Genomic DNA, 21,072 nt, shown 5'->3' with positions numbered 1-21,072 from the left:
TGAGCTACCTCGGTAGCCAGTCGAGTATGTACTCCCTTGCCGACAGATTTGATATATCTGAGTCGTCAGTGCGCACGTGCATTGAGCGCGTATTGAACTTTTTACTCAGTATAAGCGAAGAAGTCATTTCTTGGCCAGACAGTCGTGAGCAAGAACGGATCAAGACTGGCTTTTTGCTAAGAAGTGAAGGTAAAGGTCCGCGCAACACCATAGGCTGTGTGGACGGTTGCCACATAGAGATTAAGAAGCCGGAGGAGTCGCCGCATTCGTACTTTAACCGCAAGAAATTTCCATCTGTGGTGCTCCAGGGAATATGCAATGACAGGAACAAGTTCATTGACGTTTTAATAGGATTTCCTGGATCTGCACACGATGCCAGGGTGCTTCGTGAAGGCCCTTTCTTCGAGGTAGCTCAGACGAAGTGTGCAGACAGTTACCTGCTTGGAGACTCTGCATACCCCTTGCTTCCGTGGTTGTTGACACCATACCGAGATAATGAACAGACCTTTCCAGCATGGTAAAAGCGCTATAACAAGTGCCACTCGCAGCAGAGATCTGCCATTGAGAATGCCTTCGGTCATCTGAAACAAAGGTTTCGAAGCCTTTACTTTGTTGACGCTGCTACAATCAAACAGTGCTGCCTTATAGTAATGGCTGCTTGTGTGTTGCACAACATATGCAACAAAGAAAGAGGTTTCCTTATTGAGCTCCAAGAAGCTGCAGAGATTGAAGAAGTTGGAAATGATGATGAGAATGATGTCACAGACCGAAGTTTGGCTGCATACAGTGAATGTCTGAGAAAGGCTATTGCTCAAAAGCACTGTTAGTGCTTCAATGAGTATTTTATGAACGATAGTGTGAAGTGAGAATGTGGTGAAGAATTTGTGGTATGAAAGAGTCGACTATAAAGTTGTCTAAGAAGAACAATTTTGATTCATCTCAATTTATTCGCAATTTTTTCTACATTGGCTTTCTACAGCAGTCACTAGACGTTCAAGAAGGCTCATTTTTGCCTTCGACCGCTCCTCCCTCTCTTTCCGGCTTTCTCTAAATTCCTGAAGGAGACACTGAATTGGCGTGCAATCCACTCTTTTCCTTTTTTTAAGGGGTTGGCTTGACGCTTCTTCAGCTGCAGCTGGGTCTTCGTGTTCCGCAGGTTCTTCTGAGCCAGAATATGCAGCAGCCGCACCTTCTGGTCTGGCAGGTTCTGCATCCTCAGATGCACTTACTGGTGTATGATCACTAGGCCCGCTTGCATTGTGGCTGTCCCTGAAATGAATGTAACCTCACAAACATGAAATATTTACATTTCTTGTACAATAACTTTACCTGTTCTTTTCAATCACCCTTCCTGGGGTAATCAATACTGTCGGGGTGATGTGATGTTCTTTTTCTAGAACATCACTCAGTTCTCTAGAAATAAAAAAATATTGCTAATATGGTGATGAATAGCTGAATATAACCTGTACTCACTCTTCAAATTCGCAAGACACCCTTCCACTTCCTGAAGAGTTATTTTTTGATTTGTTCCGTTTGTAAGCCCGCTCGAGACTTTTCCATTTGTTCTGTACTTGCAGCGGGCTACACAGACATTCAAACTCTCTAGATATCATTTCGGCAAGTGTTTGCCACAGGGCCTTTTTCGTGCTGAAAGAAATACATTCAAAATACAATGATCACAAACAGAAAGACTTGGCATGCGTGAGAAACAACATGTATAGGTTAGACATGTGGTGCATTTCACAATTACTCCAAATAACACTTACCGAAAGCCACCCTTTTTGCCGACAAGATCTTTAAGCTCCTTATATTTGTTAATTAAAAATCTTGTTTTCCGTTCGCTCCACAGCTCAGGCTCTGAAGGATGTTCACTAGCTTGGCTGGGTGCCACAAGTGGAACGTCTGACAAACGTTGACTAGCATAGTCATGGTCATCACAGTTTTGTTGCTGTGGCCCATTGTTCTCAAAAACCAATGTGATTACTGTTCCATCTATAAAGAAAATGTAGCAAGAGTCATGCTTCAGGAAGGCTTTGTTGCTGATTGAAAGGTTGCATGATGCCATTTCATTTGACAAAATCGTACATCTTGTAGGAAATAATGAAACCACAGATGGGCATGAAAGACAAAATATTAAAAGAATGTTATATTTTGCACCTTTAAATACTTGTATTACTGCGTACTAAATTTGGGGTAATTGAACTGCTTGGGACTTGCGAGCATTATTTTGTTGAAAAAAAAAAGTGGTCATGGAGTAACCTTGCTTTTTTTTTTACACACTGAACCGCCATTTAATATACACAACATTGTGAAGATCGCGAATATATTGAGATAAAAAATACTGAGGACCTAACAAAGAGCCACAACGTGAAGAATGGAATGATTTGAAAGGCTCCGCAAAAGACGACGGAAGGCAACGTCAAAACTGTTGACCGTGTACACGTGCTTGCGAGATATTTCAGGGTTAACTTGCTTACCCTGAAATCTCTCTAACGTGGCCATTAAAACTTCTTAACATGCCCGTAGTAACATTATGCACAAACAATAAATTGTACACAACACGTCGCAGTTAACGTTTTTAAAGCCTTGTTAAACGGCCTTGTGTTAACAAATGCTGTCCACCCGAGAGCCTGCAAAGCGATTGTGGTGCCAAAATATGCGAGACGCGCATTACACGCCCGTCCGAATACCAAGCAGCGCACTGGCGTCCAGCCTAATTTTGTGTCGAAACGTTCACATACTTATTGCTCTAATTAACACAGGCGCTATGAATAATAATCAGCAGACAAAACAGGTGTATGCCTACCAGGTGCACTGTAGGCAAAACCGTCGCCCTGTGGAATTCGGCTTCCGTCTTCGCTAAGGATAGGTGTCAGGAGCATTTCCACGCCGTCTACGTTTGTTCTCACCGCCATCGTCGATGCCAGAGCTGCTGCTGCAATCGTCTGCTTGCGCTGCACCACGCCGGCACTGTACCGGCACCCCCGCGACCAGAGGTGCAATAAAATGCGGGATAAAACGTGAACCAAGGCTGCACCTCTCTCGCACTTTTTGAAACGAACGGCGGTGTGCAGAGGGCGCTAGGCTGCACCGCTGAATCGAACGGTAGGGTGCAGCACTTCGTGAACTGGTTCTCGTGGTGCAGGTGAATCGAACGAACCTTTTGTTTCTGTGGGCATGCCATTTCGGTGCGTGTCTCATGTGTTCGCGCTGCTACACACGAGAGCACGAAATGTTAAATTTACGCAAGGAAGCGCCGTTCCTCGTTCGTGTGATGTGCTAAGATTGCGCCCTATTCCCGCGGTTGTTCGAGTGCGGATCAAGTGCGAGTCGTCCAAGGAATCGGCGGGTTGGGCGGGCGCTCGAAGGACTCCGAGGTGACGGCTGACACCTGTGGTCGCTTCCCTCAGGACAGTGTGAAAGAAACTAAAGGTAAGGGGGACACTTGTTTATGTAGACCAAGTATGCCACTCAGTGCAAGTGTGTGTTGCTGCACTTGAACGAGGCGTCGTGAAATGGCAACCTTACGCGCCTTTGCGAGTGCGGTTGCCGATTCGCTTTGACAACGCTAACGCCAGCAGAGCCATGGCGCATCGGCGCGGCCTTACTGGAGCTAATTCGAGACAACTGCGGCAACATGCATGTGTATGGTGATCGATTTTTTCATATGTGCAATGTAGTGAGGAAGACGCACACGGCGCTTGCTACGTTGTTGATTAAACGAAGCCTGCAGTGCCATTCGATGCAAAGCAGCATTTTGTTTACATTCGCGGGCGATACAATTTGTAACTTGGCTCGATTCACCTAGCCAACCGCCTAAATGGGTTGATTAGCATACGTTCACGGTAGAGCGTTATTATGCCCCTAAACAGTGGCGTGTGCTTGTTAAAAGATATAATGTGTGTGCCTAGTGTAGAGAGAGAGAGGGGTGTTCGTGCAATCTGCATGTGTACCTGCAAGACGCCATTGCTTGTAACTAATGTACCGGCCAGCACCTACATTGTACGCCTGACTGAAGAAAACTTGCATGCACAATGTGAGATTTTGTAATCTGCCAGAGTTGCTTTCTATAAAATAATACACTGCCAGCTTGTTCAAAATATGTTTCGCTGCTGTGTGGCAGGGGTGCGGTTATCACGCTGTTGTGTAGTTGCTGATGCAAGCACTTATAGTTTTGATGCGTTAATATTTCTCATCTAACTCATCAGGTGTTTAGCTGTTTCAGCACAAACAAGGCAAAGAGAGAAGGAAGACGGGTAATGACAGGACCAGTGCAGACTTTTGTTTGCAGGAGAATACCCATGTTGGTGTATTTATTGTGACAGCCTTTCTGTGTTGCTTTTTTGCCCAATTTATGCAACAACACAGTTGTCAGCAATATGAGAGAGAACACTGAAATGAGCTTTTAAAGATCATGGTGACTAAATGCCTAGTAACTCACAGCACAAAGTAACAACAAAAGACATCAGTATGATCAATGTGGATGAGTACAGTCTTGCATCTAAAAAATATATTGTGCAAAATGTTGCCTAAGTAAGAAACCTCTCTATGTTTGCAAATAGTGTGACGTCACTTCGAGCACCGTGCCAGCCATTCCCTCTCTCTGTGCAAGGGCTGGTTGGCAAGGAAGTTGTTTGTGACGTTCCTAATAGACCACTGAGATGTATGCGATTCTAAACCTGTAGCCTAATATATACGTAATCTTTTGTGCAGTTACATCGCTGCATCTGACACCTACAACTTATTTGCATATTTACATTGCTCCCTTAGGACCTAACACACAAACTTGTTGTTTGCATTGTCACTTCATGAATATCGAGCGGTAAAGGTACTGAGTATATGTGAAACAAGAATCTCTGCTTATTACATGAAGAAATATGAGGCCTTCGATAAAACGAGTTATACCTTTATTGAGCTTGCGTACTCGTCGGGGCGATTCATACATGCAGCTTCAGCAAATGGTATCTTCCAGCCCAGTGACCTTGCAATTTTTTTCTGCACACAGCGCAAACACCGAGATGTACCCACTCGCAGATGGTCACGTCAAGTGCATATTTACCTTGACTAAAATGTCGAATCAAGTTTTTTCATCGACCGGTCCCTGCCATGAGTGCTAGTCTTCGCAAACAAGACACATTGTTATTGACACTGCACACACCACACTCAGTATTCTCAGTTGAACCGATATTCTCAATACCTTTCAATGCACACTACATGCCGCAATCAACAGTGCACATTTTTGAAGACTATGCCGCTGTTGCTCGCACAGGCCACCACGTGTGTTCACTTCTTCAAGATAAACAGACAGCGTGGCAAATATTTTACCACACAGTTTACCAATCAGCTGGATGTTTGCTGACACATACTACAGCTAATGTCGACATTGTAACGTGAAGTGTAAGCTTTGAAAAATTAAAACTTGCCCCAAACACCGCACGACTGTACCGGGCTGAGCCACCAGCGGGAGTGTTTTTCCAGCCACACCTTTTACATGTGCCAGTGACATCATGCTGTGACGTACCTCGGTAGGGGCCTATCGCTGCATACTTTATGTGAATGAGGGTCCTGTTAGTGAAAGCAGGCATTGTTGATTTCGTAACTTGTTCATGCCCAACTGGACCTTCATTTGCACAAGTTGTCTGACTGATATTCAGGCGAACTTTTGTGTAATAAATTATACAGTTGGCAGTCTGTGCTTGCCCCATACTGTTGTTACCGGTGTTTCTTGTTACTTTGCACTGCTCATTACTACTCACCTACACAAACTAGCCTATCTTACCGCTGTTTTGGACAAGATGCAGCAGGCAAGTGCGATAGTGTTCATAACTTTAAATTCTTGAGCAAAATTTATCTTTTCATATTCAGTTAGTTGCATTCATATCAGTACATTATAAGAAATCATTGATTAAACATGAATCCGTGTTCCTTTACATAATGCTCACAACTCTAATATCAAATTGAATGGTGTTTATAAAAAACATGGGTTTTAGCTAAACTTCATGCTCTTTTCTCGAAGAGCTGACAAAACGCTATTGCATGCTTGCTTGCCATGAATTGGACTGTGTTCTAAATACATTGCAATTCTTCACCGGACTGCCAGTACACTTCACATTGGGGGAACATTTAATAACCATGGATTGATTAATTAAGAACGGAAATAAAGAAGTGGCAGGCCGGGATACTTGATATTGGCATCCATTTTGCTACCTAGTGCATTATCATGCAAACTTCCTATAGAGTGGTTATGTGTCTTGCATGTGTGTCTGTAAACCAAGAACTGTGGGTAGAACTATATCTTACAAATGGTTGCAGGACTGTGGAGGCTGTAAGGCTACTAAAGAATGGTGGAATCCCTGGACATGTGTTCAACCTTGCTGCATCAGCTCCTTGGTGTTTTCACGGCATCTTTACAGATGTGTTGGGTGAGTAAAGCAAGCAGGTTTCAACACAAGGAAAAGTATAATATAACAGCACCTCTTGTGCGTGCCTTACATCCCAAGTATATCAAATATTTATCTTGCCTTGTGGCCTGTAATTTTTAAAGAGACACTTCTTTTTGCTTTATATTTGAGTCTTGATGCTTCAACAGCAATGTATTTGTGTTTGACAGCAAGTGTTCTTGAACAAATAACTGATCTCAATAATGACAAAACACCCTTCATTTTTGGTCCTTAGCATAAGCTAGCACTTATCTGTAGCAGATTCAATTATTCATGTTTTGCTGGGATGATAATGGGCAAGTAGCAAAGGCAAGTTCAGATTGGAGTGGTCGGTGACGTCTGTTTAGGCTCTGCCATATTGCTTTGCAACCAGAGTTACTTGTGGCCACATATACAATGAAGCCACATGACATGCATTCTAAATGAGATTACCATATCACATTTCACTTCATCTTAGTATGTGCCAAACAAATGCAGATATCATTAGCTTGCCACTATAAAGGGATCCTAAACCAACACAAGGTTGAAATTTAGTCGTGGTGTTGCAGCTGTGTATGACTCTACAATGGATACATAGCCGTGATAATTTGTCTATATGTTGTCGCAATAGTAATGTTACACACATTGTACGATACAAAAGAGGTCCTCGCTTATTTCGCTTTTTTTTCGCTATGCTTCTTTCTTGTCTCTTTTTGCCATGTGCTCCTCCTCACTGTACAAGGAGCAAGAGCAGTGGGCATACAAACACGTATATAAAAAAATGTTGTAAGGTGAGCACTGAGAAGCTGAACACTTCCAAAAGGCTCAAAGAGGTAAAGGTATTGTTTCTAGGTACTTTTTGGGCACCCATAGATAGTTGTGCTGCTGCAGTTAAAAAATAAGTTAAATGTTAAAAATTAATTGGAGATGGTTTGGCACCCATAATTGCAGTTACATACAGAACTAGGTTTCAATGCGTAAGCAAAATCTGTTTACTCTAAATCAATCCTAATGATATCTGAAATTCAGGAAATATTCATAGAAAACCTCAGGAAAAGGCTAAGTGGTTGCCCCTTGAATGTGAAGGAGATACCCTTCTTCTCAAAGGTCAATAGACAGTCTAGTAGTCTCGATATTACATGCACTATAAAATATTCTGGTGTGGTGCTTTTCATGCATGTTATAATGAGAGGGGTTTTTAATAGAACTGTTGTCACTTTGCCCTGCATTGCTGAAATTGTTCACATAGTTATAATACATGAATCACTTTATGCCTTTTGATTTTATGCAAATGGTTTGCTTACCCAGTCGGTTTAACTTGATTTGGATAAAATCATAAATGCTCTAAATTTTTTTTCCTATACAGCAGGTTTATTTTTGAAATACGCGACCATTGATGTGAACGCAGTTGGTGACGTGCTTGATTAATCCTTCACTATCACCACTCTAACTACACCTGCTACAGTGCATAGTGCGACAAAAGTAATGGTACTTCACATTACCGGCAGCATACACCTCTATGTCTCAAAATAGCTTAAAAAGCCTGGTAAAAATGTGTGTAAGTTTTTTTTTTCGCTCCAACTAAATATTCTGGTCTACTCAAAGTAGCTTCCACTCTTTTAAGTTCCTCAAACATTTAGGTGTTCAAAAGAAGTATCAATGCCATATACTTTCTTTGTCAGCCTACTCACCACTCTAATAATGAGAATTACCCGACAACATTACCCAGTAAAATAAAGGGATGTTATAAAAAGTAATGTCAATTCAATAGTCAAAAAACGTTGCCAAGTTACGTTTTTGTTCACTTTTCTTTTCACAATTTTGTTAAAGTTACTTTTGATAACATCCCTTATAGTTTGTTTGGCATCATTTTCTGCTAGTTCTCAAAAGACAACAAACCCTTAAATTTATAGTTCTTTCCTTTACTCATGAATCTGAAACAGTGAATCTCAGTAATCTTAGCGGTGTGTGACTTGTTTTTTTTTTTTGATCAGTTGTGCATGTGTTCAAGTACATGCATTTAGGTGGGAGGGCGAACTATTGCCTCCTCCTGTGACTAGCAGATTTTCTGAGAACGGACAGATGCATAATGCTGCCAAAGAAGTATAGGAATATATGAAGTAATCGAAACGTAATTGCAATCGTAATGTAATTGCCAGTAGGCAAAAAAAAAGGTGTCCCACACTCGCCATAATGGTAACAGGCAGCGCTGACTGACTCTTCCATGTATAACTGCACATATATACCGTACAAAATGGAAGAGGGATAGCCGCCATGGTAACTCAGTTGATAGAGCATCGGACATGTTATTCGAAGTTCGCTGCCTGTACAGGGCAGGTTATATTTTTTTTTTCCTGCCCCACCACGGTGGTCTAGTGGCTAAGGTACTCGGCTGCTGACCCGCAGGTCGCGGATTTGAATCCCGGCTGTGGCGGCTGCATTTTCGATGGAGGCGGAAATGTTGTAGGCCCGTGTACTCAGATTTGGGTGCACGTTAAAGAACCCCAGGTGGTCAAAATTTCCGGAGCCCTCCACTACGGCGTCTCTCATAATCATATGGTGGTTTTGGGACGTTAAACCCCACAAATCAATCAATATCTTTTTTTCCTTCTACTTTTCTTTCTTCACAATTACAACACTTCTATTCTTCTTGAAGATTTTCTGGTGTAAAAAAGGTACCTTATAATCTGAAGAGGCAAACAGAATGTGCCAGTGTACGAGTTAGCTCTTGTAGTGGTTACAAGTAAGATATGTTTTGAAGAATAAATCATTCTGCCACTTGCCTAAAGAATGGCTACAGGACATGGCGCTGGATGCACTTTGTTATTTTTGAATCAAGTTATCTTGTATTCTATTTTTATAAATTACATAGGATACACATGACGGTATCACACACTTTAACGCCACAAAGATTATGCACCGAACAATGTTATAAATGCGAAATTGCATAAGGATAAGGTGAAAACTGCACCCTCAACGAGAATGTACAGAAAGCACAGGGTGCAGGTGTTTCCTTCTGCCCGTTTTTTTCAAGTGCGAGCTGTTTTCACCTCGTTCTGACCAACTAACTAGATTGAGATGTGTTGTTATAGTGCAAGAGGATGCTACACGGGAAACTAGGTTTGTCTCAAAGTCTGTATGTGTCTTTCAACCTATACGGTGCCCGGTTCAAGAGTTCATGCAGACCAGATCGTGTAAAACAGGACCGTGTAAAATGGACCGTGTAAATAAAATAAAATGGACCATGTAAATAAACAGGATCATGTAAAATGTCGTTTTCGTGTGCAACTGTAGTTGTCGTTGTGCTGAATGACCTTTCTTTATATACACTACATAATAAACTTGCTTCTTTAGAGTCGAGTGCATCTTCGGATCGATTGTAAATGTTTGCATATGCGAGGCCTTAAGTTTTATAAAGAAATTCCTCAGTGTGCCACGAGGAAATGTGTGTTCAGCGAAAATTTGTATATCATTATATACAACTCTTAAAGCCTCGTCTACAACTTTATGCAGGTTGACCTTGAGCAGAAAACGAGGAGCGGCAGCAGCCCCCAGAAAAGAGCAAGCACCCTCCAAGCTCCCGAAGCTCTCTTCGACAGGAACAGCAAGGTCACTGTGTGGCATTGAAAACCATTGCAAGGAGTGCCTTATCAGTACTCTGTGCTGCTCTTTCATCGCAGAAGACGAAGTTGACCACTCCAGAGGAACTTCACGCTGTGTATTGTGAGTGCTTCAGTGGTTTTGTTTTTGTCCAGCCAGCAGTTAAGAAATCATGTGTCAGATTCAGCCAGGATGGCTAGAGGGAGTCGGGCAGGCATGTTTGGACATTTGTCTAGCTAAGTAGTGCCAATTTTCGCACTGGTCCTGTTGGAGTTACTGCCACAATCACAGAAGCTACAGCACCTCTCTAAATGTACAGATGTGTCGGAGAAGATTAGCTGCATTAGGTTTTTCTATAACTGATAGCTGCCAACATTCTTCATTATACAGGAGTTTTGTTCCTCACGTATGGGTCTAAAGCCCTCTACAAAAAAATGCAACACGTCTACTTCCAGAAGACTCCAAGGCCCTACTTGTAGGTTTTTTCGGCTTGTATCATAAGCACCTCGTTTGGGGTACATGAACATTTTATAAACATGTACAGCGAAAATTTTGGGTGGCTGGTCGTTTTGTCGTTATCTTGTTCCTCGCAGTATTCTTAAGCATGTTGTGCATTACATTGTCAATCTGGTTCATGTGCATAGAAGACATTACGAAGTTTCAGGCTACAGTATAAAAAGCCTGGAAGCAAGCTATCAATAATTTTTTAACAGAGTTGCATAATCTGATACATGATACATCACTAAACTTTCGTGCGTATTCATCAATGTAAGCTCGTCTTAGTGTTATCCAAAATGAAGATGTGAGTCGACAGATGGAAACATCTAGTGGGGTAGTCAGGGTGAACAGTAGAAGTGCTTCAGACAGGCTGGCCGATGTTGCGATAGGAGGACCTATTTTTTAGAAGTCACCTTGTCATCCTTGGCGTGTTAGTTTAAATGGGGTCAGTAATGACATCATCTTTTGGTATAGGCGTGTGTGCCTGTTGGAAATGTTTGTCTGAAAAAAAAAACCTATAACGCAGAAGAGTGCAGCCCTTGCTTCTTTTCAAGTTAGGTTGCGCTGATACGAAGTGTTCTCCTGTCGGAGGTTGGGGGTAAGGGAAGCAAAAAAAAAAAGATGAATGATAGAAAAGAAGAAGAAAGAAAAGGGGAATGCAAAGCAAAAGTAGTGCTACACGGCTCCAACTTTGCATCCCCCTTTTCTTCTTTTTTTCCCTTGTTTTCTTTTTTCACCTTTTTTGTTACATTTGCATTGGCCCATCTAGTGCATGAATCAATGACACATGGCTTTGCTATAACAAAGATGCCTATGTGGTGTTGGATTGAACAGTGCATTGTACTTCATTTAGTTAATTACAGACTGATCAGTCTTGCAATAAGTGCTTCCTGTCTATCACCACACATGTTCAATTGAAAAGTTTGTGCTTGGCTCTTAGTATGCTGGTATATAGCTTGTGTCTTGGACTACTCAAAATGAATGTTATTTTGCTGCTGTTTATGGTAATGAATTTATCCAACATGAAAATATCTTGCCTTGTGAACTTTGTCGGACCTGCCTTTCCTTTTCTTTCCTATGCAGGCATTGTATGGGAGGGAGGCAGTAACAGAGAGGTGATAGCTTGAGCTTCGGAAGAATAAATGCTGGCAGTGAGGCAATTACGCATCAAACATCCCAACCATTTTGCCAACCGTCCTAAATGTGTTTTGAAAAAAAATATTGTGCTCGTTTACTGTATTTTTCTGAAAACAGCAAAACGCTAAAGTATATCGCAGAGAACAAAATATTAGGCCACGTTGGTGCCTTCTGGACTTCCCAAGATGTCGTCTGGGTGTTGTTTGTAAAAAGTAAAGTGTTTCAAAAATACTGCCTCTTCTACACCAAATTCGGTCTTGGTATTAAGTAAAGGTGATTGTGTGTAGTGCATGAAGCTCAGTAATATTAGTGAAATTTTTTCGCCACATCAAAAGCAAGGAAGCAGTTCTCTTTATATGGCAAGTTATATGATTACACTTTGTCTTAAAGTAGAAATGAATTTTTGAAGTTTTCTTATGATGGCTGTTTTCTGCATTTGATGTACGACAGCTTCCGTTCCGAAGTTCCCCATGGCCCTCAATAGGAGACTTCAAAAATAATTTTCTTCATGTAAACAAAGGTTGTAATGATAACACTTGCCATGTAACAAGAACTGTTTATTTGCTTTCAACTTACATATAAAAGTAATTTTCAATTAGACAAACACACAGCTCAAATTGCATCTTAATGTGGACAAAAACGATTATATAGCGATATTTGTAACCTGGACCTAACATTATTTTTTTTCGTAAAATATAACTTCTGTGCAGTAAGTATTTGTGGCTCAAATATTCATACAAAATGCAGTATTGCCTTACAAGAAATGCAAACGATAAAAAGTTTGGCTGAATTCTTCAAAGCCTATGTAGCAGAAAAATTGCACTAATGTTACTTGACTTCAAATACTTTAAGAAGCATCTTTACTTAATATGTAGATCAAATTTGATATGGCAAGAAAAAGCGGTACTTTGAAATTTTTCTCACAAATAACACCCGCACGACATTCTGCGAAATTCTGAAGGTACCCACGTGACCACTACTCTTTTCTCTTCAAAGCATTTCTGCAAATAACTATTTTCAGAAGAGTAAATTACCATCATTTTTTAAACTACATCTGTGATGGTCGCCAGGCAGTATGGTTTGTATGTTTGGTGTAGAATAGCCCAGTGCAAAAAACAACAAATGGCTGAGCATCCTTTGACGCTCGGGCAATTTCGAAAGCATTTGTTTGTTAGCAGCAATTCAGTTAAGCCCTTGTCTTTATGCTTAGGCCAAGAAACAAAACACAAGTAACTAAAGTAGTCCTAAGAGTCATGTAGTCTCACTGTTCCAAGGCTTGTGGAGCCTAATTTAGTGCAAGCTTCACCATTTTTTAAAAATTCAGATTCAACCAACAGGTTTTGGAGGCACAGTGCATTTTCAGCTAACTTGTTTCACACCAGTTACTTAGATAAAAAGCGGAAAGAAGAGATAAAAATACCATTTTAAAGGCATTGTAGGTAATAACAAAAGGACTGCTTTCTTTTTTTGTGTGGTGCTTTGCCTGAACGCTGTGCTTTTTGTGGTATAGTTCATTGTCTAGTGAACATAGGCCTTAAAAACTAACATTAGCCATGTTGAGGTCGATTTCTTGGTTATAGTCATAGTAGCCATATAAATAATTATGACTTCAAACTTGATTGTTCTTTTGAAGATTTTTTCCTTGCATAACGATATTTGAGAGTCTTGGGCAATTTTGTTATAAGAAAACGTGATGTCATAATAGGGTCACTTTTTGTAGAGTCGTTCAGTTCTACCTTACCTTTTACATTCCTAATAGAGCAGTTATTTTCAATATTGGTATTTAAAATGGAATGAGCATGCTGTATGTAGTAAGGTGTAAGCACTTACAGATAGCACATGCACCCAACTTTCCTGTTGGCAGTTTATTTCTGTTATTCTTGATTTATATGTGGGGTTTCACGTCTGAAAACCACTATATATGATTATGAGAGACGCCGTAGTGGAGGGCACTGGAAACTTCGACCACTTGGGGTTCTTTAACGTACACCCAAATCTGAGCACACGTGCCTACAGCATTTCTTCCTCCATCGGAAATGGAGCCGGGGTTTGATACCGCGACATGCGGGTCAGCAGCCGAATTTCTGTTACACTTGCTCCCCTATATGTGTGCAGTTCGGTTATAGTTATCTGGCTTGCACAGATTTTTAATGGCACCTGCCTGGTCCTGCTTGCTTTCATGGTGATTTTAACCTTCATAAGTTGCATAGGTTTAACTCTCAAAATTGTTCAAGATGCCAATTTTGTGCACAAACTGTATAGTATAAAGGCAGCAGATGTACATGCACACACTATTAAATGAACATTGAGAGCTTTCACTTGCAGTTCCTAAAGTTTTACTGTGCAGGAAGCGTTTAAATCATAATTTCATAAGGACATATTATTCGATTATCTCTACCATTGAAAATCGTGACAACATAGTTATTTTCACTGTGATAAGCATGCTGTTTTTTTGATGTGGCAGAACTAATTTATACACTCATTCCTTCTATTATTCACATATGCATAACATGAAGGATTGTGTGCCTTAAACTTTCAGTTTCATTCTTTGTGTTATATTTCTTGTGCATGTAAACTATTGTGCTAACATGTGTCTCTCACATTATTTGTGCCAATTATTTTCATTTCCAGGTGCCTATGAAGGACACACAAGTTCTATCGCAGTGACCTTCGAAATTTACAGTGGTGCCGGAGCCTCAAGCAGCATTTCGCCGATCTCCACAAGGCATTCATGAGATAAACACAGCGCCACACTTTCACAGTGCTATGATTATTATTTATGTTTAAACATTTCGTTCTAAAATTGCTGTTACATTGTGCCACCATCCTGTGGCTTAGGTGGAGCTCGTGAAATTGCGGTGCAGTCACCTCATTTGTGTACGATCAACACTGCAATGTCACTATTCACAGCTGGAGCATACAGACAAATAAAAAAACATTGATTGTAGCAGGGCTGATGTGTATATTAATGCTTCTCTACTGATAATAATAACTTTATAAGTTCTTTAGGTCTTGCATAGAACACTGCATTAATGTGTTGCAATGTAACCACCATTTATGATCGCTAGCATGTTTAGTAGTCTTGTAATGTATTTTATTTAAAAGGTAATTTTGCTTCCGCATCACGACAATTAGTAAGATGCCGATGATTCAATCCCTCATCATGCACATTTAAGAAATATTGAGATTTGTACACAGTATTGCATGTACTCAAGATGTGGACGTCTATTCAATTTACACATTATATTGCTTTGCACTAGATTCAGACGTAACATGCACACATTTCAGTAATTTCCACATGATACGTCTTTCCATAAGATGCGGAGTCCGCATCACACGTCTTATGCGGAGTCCGCATCATACGTCTTCCATATTCCAATAATTGCGTATGTGAGGTCTCTGCATCTTACGGAACGTTTCAGTAGGGAACACTTATCTGCGCAGTCGATCCGGAGCGCTCGAAAAACACGTCCATCCACCGTGACAGCCCGAACACAAACTAGATGGCGCGTCACCCTCTGGGTGGGGTGCTGGGGGAACTGCAGAATGTGTTTCGGAAACACAGGAGGTTGGAAGACAATCTGTTCTCACTGACGCAGTGCATCGAAATAGCAGAAAAAGAACACAGGCCCCTGTGGCTAGCATTTTTGGATATCAAGGAAGCGTACGATAGCGTGGTTCAAGAGGAATTGTGGGGAATACTGGACACACTAGGCGTGGAACATGTAGTCACTAATCTTTTAAAGGGTATTTATCAAGGTAACAAGGTAGTTATAAAGTGGGAAAAACAGGTATCCAAGCCTGCAGAGGTAAAACGGGGGCTTAGGCAGGGGTGCCCCTTGTCACCCTTATTATTCATAATGTACCTACAAGGATTAGAGGCGAAATTAGAGGGAAGTGGACTGGGCTTCAACCTCTCTTTAGTCAGACAAGAAAAACTTATTGATCAGGCACTACCAGCATTAGTGTACGCAGATAGTGCTAATGGCCAACAACAAGGAAGATTTGCAGAGATTGATGGACATCTGCGGTAATGAGGGAGATAGGTTAGATTTTAGATTCAGTAAGGAAAAATCAGCAGTCATGATTTTCAATGACAACGAAGGTAGTGAGCTTAGAATACAGGAGGTCACGCTAGAGATAACAGATAAATACAAATATCTTGGCATATGGTTTTATTAATGGGACCGAGTATCTGAGGGAACACGAAATATACGTGACGACTAAAGGTAACAGGAATGCAGCAGTCATGAAAAATAGGGCACTGTGGAATTACAATAGGTATGATGTTGTGAGAGGAATATGGAAAGGGGTCATGGTTCCTGGGCTGACGTTCGGCAATGCGGTCTTGTGCATGAGATCAGAAGTTCAAGCAAGATTAGAAATTAAGCAACGTTGAATAGGTAGGCTTGCTTTAGGAGCTCATGGGAATACACCAAATCAGGGAGCACAAGGTGATATGGGATGGACATCATTTGAGGGCTGGGAAGCTAGCAGCAAGATAAAATTTGAGAAGCGATTGAGAGAAATGGGGGAAGAGCGTTGGGCTAGGGAGGTTTTCAGCTACTTGTACATGAAGAATGTCGATACAAAATGGAGGAAGCGAACCAGGAAGTTGACTGGTAAATACTTAGAAAACAGCAGGTGGCCAAACCAAAAAGAACTATCGGTTAAGAAGAAAGTGAAGGAAACGGAGACTGACATGTGGAAAATGGGCATGCTTAAGAAGTCCACACTAGAGATCTATCGAAGTTTTAAGCAGGAAATCGCCAAGGAAAGGATCTATGATAATACTCGGGGTAGTTCTCTACTGTTTGAGGCCAGGACGGGAGTACTGCGAACCAAGACATATCGGGCCAAATACGAAGGGGTAGACACAGTATGCAGTGCGTGTGGAGAGGAAGAAGAAACTGCCGAACACTTGATAATGTTCTGTAAAGGGCTTCATCCTATAGTTCAGGATGATGGCGCAGAGTTTTTCAAAACACTGGGGTTTAGGGACCGGGAGGGCAAAATAAACTTTAAGCGGGTAGACTTAACTAGAAGGAGGTTATCTGATTGGTGGCTAAAGTCAAGGCACTAGTGAAAATTAAACTCTTCACTGCAAAGTACGAATCCTCAAACTCACTTTTTAAGGAAAAAAATAAATATACTTTTTTGGTTCATTAGGTATTGCGGCTTGGTGGCGCTTGCCACCGCCCGATTTAAAGGGTACAGCTATATCCATCCATCCATCCGGGGGCGACGCGCCATCTAGTGAGCATTCTGGAAACCACTATTAGCTGTGACCAGGGAACTGTACACCGACAACACTAGCGTATATACCAGCTGCCAACAGCGCCAGACAAAACGCCTGCAATAGAAGCATTATGACCAGGGTTCTAAAGAAAAATATGTCGTGATCAACTGAAATGTGCGCCTGCAAAAAAACAAGACATGCTTTACTGCAACACAATCGCGTGGGCCACACATTGCATTTTTCTTGCGTATTTCCGATGCTATGTTCGGGCACTCGTACCTGCTTTTCTGTGTGACATTCATGCCCAATGCGTTGTAGGAGTCGTCTGCATGACGGGGTCGGCACCATGCCGGTGCCTTGGTCCGTTAGGTGCGCCACCGGATCTCCCGGTAGGTGCTTACCACTTTCAAGGCAAGAAGTTTTGCATAGGAAGTAGTGATCGGGTGATCAAGGCTCGCTTGACGATTTTGCAGAGGATGACCTCTAAAGAATCTTCATCATGCTTCCGTAAGTGCAGGTATGGAGTTTCATACGAGATGTTACTATTGACAAAAGCATGTACGAGATGTAGATCCAAGCTTTTGAGGAAGAATGGGTGAATGACCGCATCTTGATGTGCAGACGCAGCGAGGAGCAAGTGAAATGCTGCACACATGTCACTATTGTGTTGCAGTGAAAATATTTTATTTTCTGCAGGCGTGCATATCAGTTAATCATGTCAGTGTTCTTTTTTTAATACAATAGCATTAAAGAACTCGTGGCGCAGAAATCCCCCCAGCGGTGTCGGCACTGCTGGCTGAGAGCGAAAAATCATCGCCTTGTGCGTGACTGAAAAATTCAAAAAGATGCAAACAGAAAATAAATTATAAGAACTTCTGGGACCGAGAGGGGATCGAATCTAGGTTGTTTGCATGGCAAGCGAGTGTTCTGCCACATGGCCTACCACACGGTCTGATTGTGCAGTCTCAACAGTGCCTTTGAGTGTCTTTACAAAGTATCCAGAGCAGTTGACCGGACACATGTTTTGCTGCATTCTCAAGTTCGTCAAGCGAGATTTCTAAAAAATCCTAAATTGTCGTATGATCAGCACGACCGTAATCTTTAATATGATCATACACATAACGCTTCGCTCGAAAGCCAGTAGCAAAAAACCGTCAACCGCAACCATTCTGTTGTCAGCAATACCGGTTTCCACATGACCAGTTCAAAAGCTTACCCAATTTATATGCAGTATATTAAAGTCACCAGCCATAATCAGCCTTGTGTTTTAATTTATATGATCACTCAGCAACATACTTTTTTTAAAAACTCGGGTCGACTTTCAGGTGGTCTGTAATTGGTCCAATGAGATGTGAATAATTAACGTAATTCACCTTGCACCATGCTATTTCTGCCAAGTGGCAATGTGTTGTTATTGCTGCTACATTGTTTTTGAGGGGGCAGACTCATCGTTTACATTTTTTTATTTTTTTACTGATCTTGATCAAAATGCAGAGGCTTATGCGGTTTCTTCAGCTGATTTCAAGTATGTACCGTATTTACTTGCATAATCTTCGCACTCGCATAATTCTCGCACCCCCCACAAATCCAACAAAAATACGATTTTTTTTTCTTCGAGTAATTATCGCACCCCCAATAACTGCCGCAGTATTGTCGTATGCTCGTTCCAGCCACTGATGATGATAGCACGCGCCATCTGGCGACATCTCTTAAGCATCAAGCATACTAGTATTGCACGGAGATTCAATCCAATCCAAGTCAAGACAAAGTGGCAAGTGCGCGTTGCGGCGTGTTTGGTATGTTGTGTCGGTAATCTTGTCACGTTTTTGGGCGATACTGAAGCTACACGGCTGTTTCGAAGTTGAAAGTGATAGATCATGCACTAAACAACGTCAACAGGGCCACCGGTAGGCCCTTAGGAGTCTAGGAGCTTTGTGTTCGCTACTGGTGATGGCAGCTGAAAGCCACCAAGACACTTCGGGCCTTCCGTGCGCCTCAAACTGGGATTGATGGGAAACTATTTCTTCAAAGGAAAACTGCGGACGATTCTGTTAAATAGCCATCAGCCCAATACTGACGTCCTGCGCTTACCTTTTGAGGGCTCCTGTTGGGCGACGAACGCTACCGCAACGCTTGCAACGCCTACAAGCTTTGCGTATAGTATTCGTATTCTCGACTGTTTGCTTGCACTTTTTTGTGTCTCAAATAAACCTTGCCTTATGTTGAACCAGTGCTTTTATTGTTGAGGTAAGTTCTAATTAGTAGTTCTCAAAGCATGCTGTTAGTTGCTAGTGTGAGAATCCCGATTTGCGGCTACTTCGTTTTCTTTTTCGCTCTCTACGTCTTCGTGGAAAGTTTTCCCCGCGTAATTCTCGCACCCCCAGACTTTGCATCGATTTCCCGCCAAAGAAAATGTGAAGAATAAGCGATTAAATTTATTTATTTATTATTTTTACATACTGCAGCCTGATTTTGGGCTATCGCAGGAGTGGGTTTGCCATACATCAGCATACACAAGAATACAACTGCTAACAAACAGGAATAGAACTCTTAATAAAGAAATTCCGAATCAGTACAATCATGCAAGAAATCACATCTTAATAAACAAATCGCGAATCAATACATTCATGCAAGAAATCTTTTAAAGGCAATGATCTAGTTGACCCAGGCAATACATTCCATTTTTCTATAGTGTGCGGAAAAAAGCTGAATTTAAATAGGTTAGTACGTGGATGGAATGGTGTCAGGTTGAGTGTGTGGCTATTCCTTGCGGGTTTCAGTTATCAGGAGACAGATATTCGTTAGTTAATGCGTAGCGTGGGGTATTAACAAGAATATGCAGCAACTTTAGGCATTCCAGACCGCGTCGCTCGGACAAGGTTTGCAGACCTAGCGTAGCAAGTTGAGAGGAGGGTGAGAAATTCCAGTCGTAACGTCGGAAAATGAAACGAATGGCTTTCTTCTGAACGGATTCTAGTGTGCCGATGTCCGATTTTTTATGAGGATTTCATACGGGGCAGGCATATTGGAGGATGGGACAGATGAGCTATTTATACGTTAGCAACTTTGTTTCGGGTGGAGCATCTTTTAATGTACGATTTAGGTAGCCCAGTTTCTTTAAAACTTTATTGCAAGAGTATTCGATATATTTAAACAAGACATATTGGGTGTGAAGATAAGCCTAGGTACTTATATTTGGAGACACGTGACAGAGAGGAGCCATTGAAGGAGTAATCGAACAACGAAACGGAGCTGCAATTACAGAAGGAAAGAGCAACTGTTTTACCGTATATACTCGTGTAAGGGCCGCACTTTTTTTTCGAAAATTTTGCTAGGTGCGGCCCTTACACGAATCAGGCCGATTTAGTACAGGCAGTACAGGCCAAAGGTCTGTACTGTTTATGCAACAGTAGCAGAGTGCAAGAGTCACAAATGACATGCCAGAAATGTTTTTATTCGGATTCCATTTCGCTGTCCTCGTTCTCGGAGGAGCTCGCCTCGGCGTCCGCGTCTTCCCAGAGACGGTCATCTTCGGTGCCGTTCATGGAGTTCGAAATTCCCGTTACCTTGAAGCTTTTAGCAACTACTTCTACTGACATGGCACGCCACGCATTCAAAATCCATTCACACACCTGTTGGAGCGACGCCCGCTTCAGCCGTCCTGTAGGGGTCTTCTCGTGGACGCCTCCAGCCATCCATTCAGAGTAACATCGGCGAAATTCCACTTTGAATGGTCTGTTGACGCATACGTCGAGCGGCTGCAGCACACTCGTCAGGCCACCGGGAATGACGGCCAAGTCCGTACGAGTTGCGGCAACTCGGTTCTTGACGCGGTCGGTCAAGTGGCCCCTAAAGCTGTCCAAAACAAGGAGGGCTTTCCGTTGTAACAGCCCTCCAGGTCTGTTTGCCCAGACGGTCTTAATCCAGTCAACGACCAGTTCCTCGGACATCCAGCCCTTCTCTTGCGCACGTACGACGATTCCCTGAGGGAACTTCTCTTTTGGGAGAGTCTTCCTTTTAAATACGACGTACGGCGGAAGCCTCCTGCCGTCTGCCGTGATGCACAACATCACAGTGCACCTTTGGCGTTCTGCACCAGTCGTGCGCACAGACACACTTTTCGCACCTTTTAAATCCACTGTGGTGCTTTCCGGTGCATCGAACCACACAGGTGTCTGG

At 42.1% G+C, this 21,072-nt stretch overlaps 1 protein-coding gene across 2 annotated transcripts in view; it reads right to left on the bottom strand.

Moving 5' to 3' along the window:
• Positions 1-905: 905 nt before the first annotated feature.
• Positions 906-21,072, bottom strand: part of LOC142804165 (uncharacterized) — an 88,075-nt gene continuing 67,908 nt past the window's right edge. Inside the window, exons 1-5 of one of the 2 annotated variants that reach the window (XM_075890808.1) lie at positions 2,807-5,768; positions 1,767-1,992; positions 1,474-1,647; positions 1,330-1,413; positions 906-1,269 (exon numbers count right to left, since the gene is read on the bottom strand). In XM_075890808.1, the coding sequence (XP_075746923.1) occupies positions 945-1,269; positions 1,330-1,413; positions 1,474-1,647; positions 1,767-1,992; positions 2,807-2,915 (918 nt within the window). In that variant the 5' untranslated portion in view covers positions 2,916-5,768 and the 3' untranslated portion in view covers positions 906-944. Of the gene's footprint in view, positions 1,270-1,329; positions 1,414-1,473; positions 1,648-1,766; positions 1,993-2,806; positions 5,769-21,072 lie in introns of those variants that run through there. The other variant, XM_075890809.1, reaches the window with a different exon arrangement.

Source organism: Rhipicephalus microplus, chromosome 3 (genome assembly GCF_043290135.1).
Source record: "Rhipicephalus microplus isolate Deutch F79 chromosome 3, USDA_Rmic, whole genome shotgun sequence".
NCBI lineage: Eukaryota > Metazoa > Arthropoda > Arachnida > Ixodida > Ixodidae > Rhipicephalus > Rhipicephalus microplus.
This window is presented reverse-complemented; position numbering and strand designations above follow the sequence as displayed.